A 13,708-nucleotide genomic window follows, 5' to 3' on the forward strand; every position below is an offset into this window, starting at 1 on the left:
GGTGGTGTTCCATTAAGTGCCTGCAAATTAAGCACATATGGCCATTCTTATGTTGGAGGGCATGCCTGAGCCTTTTATCATGCATTCATCTGGTGATGCTGAGCCTGTGAACTACCCAGCTCTGTCTCAAGCAGCTGTGTGGCTGAAGGAAGTCTTACAGTTTGGGGAAATCCCTTTTTGGGATTTCCCCAAATGTTGGGACCATCAGGTGCAGACTCAGGAAAGCCACGTAGAGACTTGTTCAAGTTTTCCTTTACAGGCTTATTCATGGTTTAGTTTTATTGCACTCTCCTCTGCCTGGACTAAAGATGTTCACAGACTGCAGACGAGGAGTCACAATAACGTGGCTGAAATATGTTGACCAAACCACACTAGAAAGTGAAGGGACGACGACTTTTCAGTCCGTCCTGGACCATTCTCACAATCTACTTGAGAATGGTCCAGGACGGACCAAAACGTCGTTGTTCCTTCGCTTTCTAGTGTGTGGTTTGGTCAACATGTTCACAGACTCTTTGGAACTCAAATGGGGGTCTGTCTCCAGCAATCACCATGGCTGGTCAGGGTTAGTGGCACCTCTATTTGCAGCAGGCAAACATCACAGTTTGCGAATTGACTGCAATTTTCTTTGTACTGCAAGCCATTTATTTTCCCAGGGACTCTGCAACTTAGCTGCATGTTTCTGTAGAATATTACTCTAATTTTAGGACAAATGTATTTCAGGTACACATTTGATAAAGTCTTTCCAGGAAAATATAATCAATCAAATATATTCTCTACTTTGTTTCTCGCTCTCTCTCTCGCTCTCTCTCTACATGAACATTTGTCAAGAACAATTCCTCCTCCTACAGGAAGCAACAAAAAGATTTAAAACAAGAAGGTCCAAGTTTTTTCCCCCCACACCTTGCCCGAAACGCTATGCGTACTGTATTTGTGGCTTTGGGTATTGTATGTACAATACTAGCTCTATCTATAAATCCAACATTATGTTTGTAACTCATCTTCTATGTATGTACTTTTACCTGAAAAAAATTTGAATTTGAATTTTGAATTTTTTGAAAGAACATGAGAATTTTACTTCTCATAGCAACCTACCCTTTCCTTTTTCAGTTCTTCCCGGACTGTATCATGGAGGGCTGGTTGGTATGGAGAGAACACCAAGGCATGTGGATCACTAGCTGGTGGTGGTTCATATATCAAGACCTTGCTTTTGTCGACACATTCCCGCACACGCAGAAGGAACATTTCATTGTCACTATCAAATCTGCAAGAGCAATAATTCAAAACTGTTTTTAGAACTAGTAATGATTATGGTTCATGTACCTGATGCCTGTAAAGATATGGTGACATTTTTTGTGACAAAAGACAGATGAAATCAGAAGCGTCAGTATGAAAAATTAAGCTTTGAGTATATGAAAAGTTCCTTTCTGTTTAAGACACTTGTTTGCTTCCTGATGTTAGATCCAACTGGTTCCATGGACACAATTACATTGCAGCCAGGTTGTGGTACAAGTACTGTACCACAATCAACATAATTTGAATTTTCACATTCACTATAAATCAAAAACAATTTAAAAAGAGAAACTTCAGCTTACCTTGTTGGAGTTTGTGTTTTTGTTTGATACTGTATTGGACATCTTGAAATGTGTACTTCTTGAAAATTTATGTAATATAACCTCCAGTTATCCAGATTTCTGTCCAGATAGTGAAGTTGACAGAAAATTATCTGGATATCATTTTGGCCGGATAACCCAAATGTCCGTTATGTGGAATCTGGATAAGCGAGCTAATGCAGTACAGTATTTACAAGAGCATGTGCTCCTGTTTGTAAGGGGTAATGTTAAAGAAAAAAAAAAAAAGAAAAAAAAAAGAGAGAGATGTTAGAGTCTATTTAAGTAGAGAAATTAAAAGATAATAAAGCTACATTGCTGGGGATATGGCTGCTAAGATGAGAAATGAATGCAGAGTAGTAGTCAGAATCCAATACTGTCTCCACTTGATCATCCGGACTATATGGGAAGGACCCCCAGCCGGATTATCACATTTTTCGGATAATGGTACCTTTTCCATCTACGAGTCCAAAAGTGAGTATTTCCAACTATTTTTATACTACAAACAACATAATTTAAATTGCCTTGCCACATATAATTATTAAATATTCAACTAGAAACCTCAACTTACCTTGTTGGTGTTAGTCTTCTTGACTGATGCCACACATCTTGAAGTTAAGGATTCTTAACAATTTACGTAACCTATACTAACACAACACTAAAATTAACACTTAAAATTACTGTACAGTTCATTAAGCAAAGTTAGTTTTGACTGCCAGCTGCTGAAGCCTCACTGGTTGAAGACATTTGGGTTGCCTGTGAGGCCTCACATGTTGAAGGCCCTTGCATGGACCTCACTTGTTGAAGGTGCTTGGCTTGCCTGTGAAGCCTCACTTGTTAAAGGCGCTTGCATGCACCTCACTTGTTGAAGGCGCTTGGCTTGCCTGTGACGCCTCACTTGTTAAAGGCGCTTGCATGCACCTCACTTGTTGAAGGCGCTTGGCTTGCCTGTGACGCCTCACTTGTTGAAAGCATTTGGCTGCCTATGACGCCTCACTGGTTGAACAACACGTAACTTGTCTTTAATTACTAGGACAATCTTCTTCTTCTTAACACCTCCAGAACAATTGATGCTGCTACCAGACATAGTCTTGGCCAAAAATGTTCAAAGTTACTATGAAAATAAAAAAGTTATTTAAAAAAATATTTCACTAATGGCGCAGCACTGTGGTATAACACGAGGGACGGGAGCACATGGGTTGACCAGTGTTGGACGGGTCCACTTGGAGCAGCTATAGCACGTTACTTAGGCCGCCAGGAGGAAAAAACTCAATATTTATGAAGGAAACTTCAGCCTGTGCACATTGTTTTTAGGAAACTTATTACACACAGAGATCACACTAACGTGATGCATCAAATGAACAAATTCACAATTTGTGACGAGGATTCGAACCTGTGTCCGGGAGCATCCCAGACACTGCCTTAATTGACTGAGCTATGACAGGGTAAAGAGTTGAAACTGAAGTTCTACTGAACTTACTGGATCCCGTAGCCTCTCCGAGGCACAAACCAGGATTTTACACAACTCCCCCATGCACCCGAGCTTTGTCAATAGGCCGTTCTCCCTCTTTGCCCTTACATCATTACACACAGAGATCACACTAACGTGATGCATCAAATGAACCTGCATCCAGGACGCAGGTTCGAATCCTCGTCACAGCCCTTGTGGATTTGTTCATTTGATGCAGACAGGATTAATACGGTACGGCCGAATTTTTATCCGGCTAAACCAGCTTTTATTCGGCTCCCATGGCCATTTTGGCCGAATATTGAGATAACTTTATTCTTTCACGATTTTGGCCGTATAAGGGCGTTTTCCAGATGTTCGAATCCCGGATAATCGCGGGGTTACAGTATATGCTAGATGTAAATAAGTGAGCTTTATGCAGTGGACATGTGCTCTGAGAAGAGTGTTTCATTTACATGGCTTTTTATTTTATTTAATTTTTAGTTTATATATGCAGTCACATAATTCCTCAACATAGCAGAGGAAACGGCCTCTTCCATCTTACCTTCATTATTCAAAACTCTACATGCCTAATAATACGACCAGTATGGAATTCAACCCAGTCGCAGAGGAATGTCTGGACACCGGACAGGGAGCCGGTCGGCCGAGTGGACAGCACGCTGGACCAGGATCCTGTGGTCCTGGGTTCGATCCCAGGCGCCGGCGAGAAACAATGGGCAGAGTTTCTTTCACCCTATGCCCCTGTTACCTAGCAGTAAAATAGGTACCTAGGTGTTAGTCAGCTGTCACGGGCTGCTTCCTGGGGGTGGAGGCCTGGTCGAGGCCTGGGCCGCGGGGACACTAAAAAGCCCCGAAATCATCGAGATAACCTCAAGATAACCATCACCAGTACACCCTACACTCAGCCCGAGAGCCCCAGGCAGGCGTTCGGCTCCAGACACACCAGTTCCTTGTTAAAGTCTACGAACTGCCAGTTACGTCGCCAGTTGCTAGTTCTAAGGCTCGGTGACAACGATTGTGATTTCACCATCAGGGGTTTAAATACCCATGACCTTAGTCAATTCGTCAGTCTCTATCTAGTGCTCAGGGAATCAACATTACGGCCTCAACACGATGCTTGCCTCCAGCCACTTTGTGTACAGGTTTTAATAATTCATGTACTGTACTGTACTGTACTGGGTACTGTATTTCTTACGGGAAAATTTATTTCAGTTTACAAATTTTCAGTGTACGAACTGTCTCTTGGAGCAGATTAAATTTGTAAACCAAGGTGATTCCAGAAAATTATCCAGGTTAGATTTTGGCCAGATAACCCAAATAGGTTCGATGGGTTTAGGATAACCGAGCTCTGGTTGATATCTGGTTGATGGGGTTCTGGGAGTTGTTCTACTCCCCAAGCCCGGCCCGAGGCCAGGCTTAACTTGTGAGAGTTTGGTCCACTAGGCTGTTGCTTGGAGCGGCCCGCAGGCCCACATACCCACCACAGCCCGGTTGGTCCGGCACTCCTTGGAGGAATAAATCTAGTTTCCTCTTGAAAATGTCCATGGTTGTTCCGGCAATATTTCTTATGCTTGCTGGGAGGGTGTTGAACAACCGTGGACCTCTGATGTTTATACAGTGTTCTCTGATTGTGCCTATGGCACCTCTGCTCTTCACTGGTTCTATTCTGCATTTTCTTCCATACCGTTCACTCCAGTACGTTGTTATTTTACTGTGTAGATTTGGTACTTTTCCCTCCGGTATCTTCCAGGTGTATATTATTTTATATCTCTCTCGTCTTCTTTCTAGTGCGTACATTTGGAGGGCTTTGAGACGATCCCAATAGTTTAGGTGCTTTATTGTGTCTATGCGTGCCGTATATGTTCTCTGTATTCCCTCTATTTCAGCAATCTCTCCTGCTCTGAACGGGGAAGTGAGTACTGAGCAGTACTCAAGACGGGACAACACAAGTGACTTGAAGAGTACAACCATTGTAATGGGATCCCTGGATTTGAAAGTTCTCGTAATCCATCCTATCATTTTTCTGGCTGTCACAATATTTGCTTGGTTATGCTCCTTAAACTTTAGGTCGTCAGACATTATTATTCCCAAATCCTTTACATGCTTTTTTCCTAATATGGGTACATTTGATTGTGTTTTGTACTCTGTATTATGTTTAAGGTCCTCATTTTTACCATACCTGAGTACCTGGAATTTATCACTGTTAAACATCATGTTATTTTCTGATGCCCAGTCGAAAACTTTATTAATATCAGCTTGAAGTTTTTCAATGTCTTCAGCCAAGATGATTTTCATACTGATTTTTGTGTCATCTGCAAAGGATGATACGAAGCTGTGACTTGTATTTTTGTCTATATCTGATATGAGAATAAGGAAAAGCAGCGGTGCAAGGACTGTACCCTGAGGTACAGAGCTTTTAACTGCACTTTGACTAGATTTTATATGGTTGACCGTTACTCGCCGAGTCCTGTTTGACAGAAAACCGAGTATCCAGCGTCCTACTTTACCAGTTATTCCCATTGACTTCATTTTGTGTGCTATCACGCCATGGTCACATTTATCGAAAGCCTTTGCGAAGTCTGTGTATATCACATCAGCATTCTGTTTTTCTTCTAATGCCTCAGTGACTTTGTCGTAGTGCTCAAGTAGCTGTAAGAGGCACTATCTTCCCGCTCGAAATCCATGTTGGCCTGGGTTGTGAAGGTCATTGGTCTCCATGAAATTGGTGACCTGACTCCTAATCACTCTCTCAAATACTTTTATGATGTGCGATGTTAGAGCAACTGGTCTATAACTCTTTGCCAATGCTTTGCTCCCTCCCTTGTGTAGAGGGGCTATGTCTGCTACTTTAAGTGCATCTGGTATCTTCCCCCATGTCCAAGCTCTTCCTCCACACTATACAGTACTGAGTGCCTGTGCTACCGGCACTTTGCATTTCTTTATAAATATTGAATTCCACGAGTCTGGACCTGGGGCCGAGTGCATGGGAATGTTTTAAATTTCTCTTTCAAAATTTAGTGCGCTCGTGTTAATATCAGTTATATTTACAGGGGTTTGAATATCCCGCATAAAGAAATTGTCTGGATCTTCCACTTTCATGTTGTTTATTGGAGTGTTAAACATGTCCTCATACTGCTTTTTTAGGATTTCACTAATTTCTTTGTCATCCTCCATGTATGAACCTTCACTTGTACGAATAGGTCCAATACTGGCAGTGGTTTTTGCTTTTGATTTCGCTTATGTGAAGAAATATTTTAGATTTTTCTTTATTTCCTGAATTGCTTTCTGTTCTAACTGCCTTTCTTCTGCTCATATAGTACTTTGTGAAATCTCAGTATTTGTAATGTGATCTTGAAATGCTGAGGATTTTAGTAGTGGCTACTCCCATTGAACATTCCTGAATGAATGTGGGACTATAACACTCGAAAAGGAAATTAAGATAAACAGGATGTGAGGATGGAGTGTAGGAAACTGCCCACCCATTTGGACCATTGGGGATCAAACTCTGATTCCCGATGGTCGAACTGATTAGGCACTATTCCTTCACTCACATTTCATCTCGGCTCTTGTTTTCATATCCCCTTCTTAGTCATAATGGCTAGGCACTTGCTCCAAATAATTACCTTACTCAACACTGACTTAGAATAGATGGAACAAATACAAGTACTTACAATACAGCTGCTTCTGGGTTAAGAGGGTGACTTGTCTCAATTTTGTAGAAACATCGTCGTACATACAGCAACACATGCCACAAATGATTTACATTTCTTCGCCATTTATTGGCAAAGCCACGCTTAATATCTAATTCCCGTGTATCAGGATCAATCAGGGGATGGAAGACTGGAGTTTCGAATATAACTGTCTGTAAAGAAATTTTAGTGCAACATTTAAATACTTCAGTTAAAAATAACTATTAAAAGAATTTTAACATAAAAGAAAATATTGCATTTAATAAGCAATGAATATAAACTGTACATCCTTCAACTGAAGGAATTATAATTTGTTTGCTGACTACAATACTGTATAACCCTTAGCAATAATATTGAAAGGGTTCAAATCATTTATTTGTCTTACATTATAAAACTACTGTACATACATGGAAATAAGAATTTTGGTCAATTACACAGAACAAAATTTGTACTGGTACTGTAAAGTATTTCTTTTGAGCTTGATAATTTATTGTGGCTGGAATAAGGACTTACTGGTACATCACCATCTGGGTAATTTTCTGGTATGTGAAGATTGAAGCGGAAGATACCCTCTTGATAGATCCCCTGACGAATAAAGATTACTCCAAACCACACTGAAATAATATAAAAAATTCTTTAATACTAGATGTCATTACTGGAGGAAGGGGGAGGAGCTGATAATTCAGATAAAATATAGAGATGCTCACAATGCCAGCTGATAAAAACCGTTTTGATAATTACTATATATATATACACTGTAAGAGTCTAAGGAAAGTATCTGGCAGTTCTGAATAAACAGTGGCTGAAACATGCTACAGAAACAAAAAAAACAAAAAACATTGAATGTAATGAAATGCCTCTTTCTGGAAGAGCCTCAGTGGCTTCCTTAAGCAATCTTGCCGTGATTGCTACATACTAAAGGGTCACATCAATCGCGTGAGTTATGATTGACCTACTGGGTACCAGAGCCAGAACTTGCCCCCCCCCCCTCACAGATGTGCAGGAAGTGGGTGACAACCTGCCACTTCACGGGCAAAAAGCCTACAGAAAGTCAGGAAAGCTTCACAGTCAACTAACTGGAGGGGGGTCACAGAAAATGAAGCCTCAAAACTGCCAAAACAACTCTGTAGATTATACGAACACAATAAGGGATTCCATCAGAGTAGCTTGAAACTCATTAGTACCAATTTCTGCCACCAGGCAGCCTGGCCACAGCCCTTAATTGACTCTCCACCTCAGTTCTGGAGTTTATTAACAACCCACAACGAACCAACAAACCTGGAGGGAACAGGGAAATCGGGGAGCCACAGGCTTCTTTAGAGGCATTTGTTTGTATGTCAGCAAAACATACACAAGCAAACAGCCCCCACAGTTCATTGTCCAAAGGAGTGCCTACACTTGCTTAAACAAAAAAAGTGGGACATATCAGTGGAAATAAGCAAGCAGATGTGCTGGCTGCTGAGGGCACTGAAGACCATAATGAATAATTCATACCCAAGGCTCTTCTACAAGTTATAGGCATTATCACCATGAAAAAGTATACACAGTACAGTAATTGAGAAACAATAGAAGACCAAATCAGTGAAACTGTACACTCACCTAGTTGTACTCGCCTAGTTGTGTTTGCGGGGGTTGAGCTCTGGCTATTTGGTCCCACCTCTCAACTGTCAATCAACTGATGTACAGATTCCTGAGCCTATTGGGCTCTATCATATCTACATTTGAAACTGTGTATGGAGTCAGCCTCCACCACAACACTACTTAATGCATTCCATTTGTTAACTACCCTGACACTGAAAAAAATCTTTCTAATGTCTCTGTGGCTCATCTGGGTACTAAGTTTCCACCTGTGTCCCCTTGTTCATGTTCCACCCGTGCTAAAGAGTGTCTTTGTCCACCCTGTCAATTCCCCTGAGAATTTTGTAGGTGGTTATCATGTCTCCCCTTACTCTACTGTTTTCCAGGGTTGCGAGGTTCAGCTCCCTTAGCCTTTCCGCATAACTCATTCCTCTCAGTTCCGGGACCAGTCTGGTGGCATACCTCTGAATCTTCTCTAACTTTGTCTTGTGTTTAACTAGGTATGGACTCCAGGCTGGAGCTGCATACTCCAGGATTGGTCTTACATAAGTGGTATACAGGGTCCTGAACGATTCCTTACACAAGTTTCTAAAGGCAGTTCTTATATTGGCCAGTCTAGCATATGCCGCTGATGATATCCTTTTGATGTGGGCCTCTGGGGACAGGTTCGGTGTGATATCGACCCCCAGATCTTTCTATTTGACTCTTGTAGGATTTTACCTCCCAGATGGTACCTTGTGTTCAGCCTTCTGCTCCCTTCACCTAATTTCATTACTTTACACTTTCCCGAGTTGAACTTTAGCAGCCATTTTCTAGACCATTCCTCCAGTTTGTCCAGGTCGTCCTGTAGTCTCTGTCTATCTTCATCTGTTTTGATTCTTCTCATAATTTTTGCATCATCAGCAAACATTGAGAGGAATGAGTCTATACCCTCTGGAAGGTCGTTTACATATACTAGAAACAGGATGGGTCCGAGTACAGAGCCCTGTGGGACTCCGCTGGCGACATCTCGCCACTCTGATGCCCCCCCCCTCACCGTTACTCGCTGTTTCTTATTGCTTAGATACTCCCTTATCCACTGGAGCACCTTACCTTTTACTCCTGCCTGCTGCGCCAACTTTTGTAACAGCCATTTGTGAGGTACTGTGTCAAAGGCTTTCTGACAGTCCAAGAAAATGCAGTCTGCCCACCCTCCTCTTTCCTGCCTAATTTGTGTTGCTTGGTCATAGAATTCTATTAGGCCTGTGAGGCACGATTTACCATCTCTGAACCCATGCTTGTGGTGTGTTACAAAGCTGTTTCCCTCCAGATGCTCTACGAGCCTTTTCCTCACAATCTTCTCCATCACCTTGCATGGTATACAAGTTAGTGAAACTGGCCTGTAGTTCAATGCCTCTTGCCTGTCACCCTTTTTGTAAATTGGGACTACATTAGCTGTCTTCCAGCTTTCTGGAAGGTTTCCCGTTTCCAGTGACCTGTTATACACCATAGAGTGGCACACAGTGCTTCTGTACCTTCTTTTAGAATCCACGGTGAGATTCTGTCAGGCCCAACAGCCTTTGACACATTCAGCTCCAACAGATTCCTTTTGACCTCATCACTGGTGAGGTAAATTTCCTCCAAGGTTGTTTGGTTTGCCTCCTCATTTAGTGCAGGGACCTCTCCTTGTTCTATTGTGAAGACCTCCTGGAATCTCTTGTTGAGTTCTTCACACACCTCTTTATCGTTCTCTGTATCTGTTCTCCCCTTTTCTCAGTTTCATCACTTGTTCCTTCACTGCTGTTTTCCTCCTGATGTGGCTGTGGAGTTTTGGTTGGGTCTTAGCTTTACTCGCGATGTCATTTTCATACTGTCTCTCTGTTTCTCTCCTCACTCTGATGTACTCATTTCTGGCCCTCTGTTATTTCTCCCTGCTCTCTGGTGTTCTGTTGTTCCTGTAGTTTTGCCATGTTCTTTTACTCAATTGCTTCGCTGCTGCACATTTTTGGTTGAACCACGGATTTTTCTGTTGCTTTTCATTTTTCACTTTTTGGACTGGGATAAACCTGTCTGCAATCTCCTGACACTTCTGAGTGACATAATCCATCATATCCTGTACAGTCTTTTCTCTGAGTTCTGTTTTCCATGGTATTCCCATTAGGAAGTTCCTCATCGTCATTTTCCTCTTCGGTAATTTAGTCTTTTTCCTTCCAATCCCATCCTTGGATAGGTGGATAGGATAGGTTATTTGACTTCCCCTATTTCTGAGCCATTTAAGGTGAAAATCAGGTCGAGTTTAGCTGGTTCGTCATTTCCTCTCATTCTTGTGGGCCCCTTGACATGTTGGCTCTGAAAGATCCTTGTACATGTACTCACTTCCAAAAGTTTACATCTCCACGTGTCTCCACCTCCATGTGGGTCCCCATTCTCCCAGTCTATCTTTCCAGGGTTGAAATTGCCCATGATTAAGAGTCTGGATCAATTCCTGCAAGCAACTGAAGCTGCTCTCTCTATGTTAATGGTAGCCATGTTTCTGTCAAACTCTTGTCTAGGTCTTCTGTCATTTAATGGAGGGTTGTAAATGACTGCTACTATTATCTTAGGTCCACCTATTGTCATAGTTCCTGTTATGTAATCTCTGAATCCGTCACAGCCCGGAATTTCCATCTCTTCAAAGCTCCAGTCCTTCCTTATCAGCAGAGCCACTCCTCCTCCTCTCCCGTCTCTCTCTTTCCTTACTACAGTATATAAAAGTCCTTTGGAAACACAGCATTTGTACACTGGTACAATATGGTTGCAACTGGCATTCCCAATCATTATGGATGAAAGAAAGGGGGGGGGGTGGCCGCGGGAGAGAATCGGTAACAGTGAGAATTCATCTTTGATACAAATAACCATGGATACATGGGATAGAAACAACAGTTGAGCAACAGAGCTGCAGAATCTGTGGGCGAGTGACTTACACCACTCTTGACCACTACCTGAGACACTCTTCCCATCTAAAAGACATTAGAAATGTGTAGAATAATAAATCCAACATTGTTTGAGTGGTAAACACTGTCAAATACAGATACTGTTCTTAAAGGATTTTCCCTTCTAAGCACCTAAAAGATAACATAAGTTTAGGGGTTGATAAATGTTTATTTACTTGTTTGATAAAATTTTCCCTTGAGACAGTTAGCAAATCCCATCTATGTCTGGGTAGAAGTGACAGGATGAACAACCCCGAGGGTTTATTATTTTTTTTTTTTTTTTTGGGGGGGGGGGATTGTCACACACTGTTATGGCAGTATGTTCACTCACAGGATGAGTAGTAGTGCCCAATGAACTCGTCCTTCGGGACAAATTTTAAAATTAAATGGGACTCCCTACAACTAGCGATTTAGTGAGGTCTGAATTGAAGGACATCAGTGGTAGGACTGAGACCAAGATGACATATAAGCCATTAGCTCCCAGTGGTGCTGGGAGGTGGGGGTTGACATAAGTTTCCAAGTGAATCATTTGTGGAGTCATTTGACTATTTCAGCATTTTGTTTTCTCTGAATCTTTCAGTTGTCTGCATGGCTTCACTGACTTTCTGGACGTTTTGTCACTGAGGGGGAGTGTAATAGGGAGTGGCCAGCGGACACTGATTTGGGGATTATGAGGTTGAGGGGGGTTTGCTCGTTGGGGGTTACGAGCAGACACTAGGTGGTGTTGAGGATTTTGTATATTTGAAATATATTGAGAATATACTGCGAATATAATTACATATACTTAGTGGTGTTTCTTTAGCTTCTCTATGTCCATGCCAAATCGGAAACTTCAAAAGAAGAGTACTGGTGCATTTTACTGACATGAAATACTTTATGAATGTTGTATATATACGAGTACTGTACTGGTAAATGAATATATAACGAGACATTGAAACAGTGAGGCACTTATTCCTATGGCCATACAGGATAGTCCTCTATAGGCCATACAGGATACCTATGGCTGATATAACTCAGTAGGGAAGCTACCTCAGCGAGCTAACATCATAGAGCCACCATTTATCCACTCACGAAATTATCACTCATTGAACACTATAACAAAACTATAACACCAAAGAGTAAAATATGATCTGGAACAGAAAAAGCAAAGAAACTTGATTGCCTTGGTAATTGTAATCAAGAATCATCTCTAAAACTAGCACTTTATATAATCCTGCAGGAAAATTGTTAATGATCCTTGTTGCACTGGTGCCTGTGCAAGATTCTTAACATAAAAGACCTTTTATACGTTTAAGTCCAACTTGCTGAAGTGATCAACTGCACACCAGTTCTTTCTGCAACCACAATAGTAAACCGAGAAAACTGAATTTTTCTGGGAGCAAACAAGTCTAAAAGTTGTAATGATTTGAACAGCTTACATTTTGCATGATGCAAAGGGCAACCGAGCATGAATGCAATTACTCACTTCCAATCTTCCCTAGTTTTACAATCGAGAATGATGGCATGTCTGCTCGAAATAAAACTGCATTTATTATTATAATGTATTATGGTATTATTAAAAGCACTTAAACTTGTCAGTTTCACAAGGCATGCTTTTTAACATGTGTATTCAGCCTGTTAAGAAAAAAAACAACTTTTTGCATACCATGTGTCATTTAAGACAACGGAATGAAAGTACAGTATGGTAAAAGACTAGCACTAGGGCAATCAAATCAAATGTCAGTACTAATCTATACCTATCAGAGAATGTCTATGTCCATCAAAGTTGGAGGCCACACACTTGGGTCTTGCCTCACTCAAATTTGCAGGGGTTAATGGTCTGGTGTATAGGTAGGATATAGGCCTACTTCAATGCTTTCAGAAATATTAACAATTATAGCCCCCCCCCCACCCTCAAGTGATTTTCATGGAGTCATGTGTGAAATGTATGGTGTGATTCATGTGAAATTTTAGTGGCAGTAATAATTAATTTTCTAATAGATTCATACAACTGTCTCAGTGCTTTTTAATAATACATTTCCTGGGAGAAGGGGCAAGCATGAAGAGGGGGGGGGGGGGGGGGGGGGAAAGCAGAAAGACAGGGGATGAAAGGATGTAAATAAGAGCCCAGGGGATGAGGGTGACAGGAGAGAGATCATCCCAGCCAGTGCCTGGTACTCCAAGTGAACTATAAAAAAGACAACTTACCAAGAGGTGATTTGCCTGATGGCACAACATAGACACCTGATACTCTCTGCTTCTGCAAGAGATTGCTGCAAGAGATACATTTACAATAAGAGTGGTGTTTATATATATATAGTAAGTTACAGTTGTGTTACAAGTTGCTTCAAACATTAATATCACAAGGCAAGATATGTAAAAAGAATTTGATTTTCTCCACGATAAATTCAGGTAACTATACTGTATAGTACAGTA

At 41.4% G+C, this 13,708-nt stretch overlaps 1 protein-coding gene across 3 annotated transcripts in view; it reads right to left on the reverse strand.

Moving 5' to 3' along the window:
• LOC123758853 (AKT-interacting protein) overlaps positions 1–13,708 on the reverse strand; it is a 98,974-nt gene that overhangs the window by 3,274 nt on the left and 81,992 nt on the right. For all 3 annotated transcript variants that reach the window (XM_045743598.2, XM_045743597.2, XM_045743596.2), the window contains 4 exons: positions 13,481–13,545; positions 7,278–7,378; positions 6,747–6,937; positions 1,093–1,261 (listed from right to left, as the gene is read on the reverse strand). In XM_045743598.2, the coding sequence (XP_045599554.2) occupies positions 1,093–1,261; positions 6,747–6,937; positions 7,278–7,378; positions 13,481–13,545 (526 nt within the window). The remainder of the gene's footprint in view (positions 1–1,092; positions 1,262–6,746; positions 6,938–7,277; positions 7,379–13,480; positions 13,546–13,708) is intronic.

The sequence above is a fragment of the Procambarus clarkii genome, chromosome 31 (assembly GCF_040958095.1).
Source record: "Procambarus clarkii isolate CNS0578487 chromosome 31, FALCON_Pclarkii_2.0, whole genome shotgun sequence".
Taxonomy (NCBI): domain Eukaryota; kingdom Metazoa; phylum Arthropoda; class Malacostraca; order Decapoda; family Cambaridae; genus Procambarus; species Procambarus clarkii.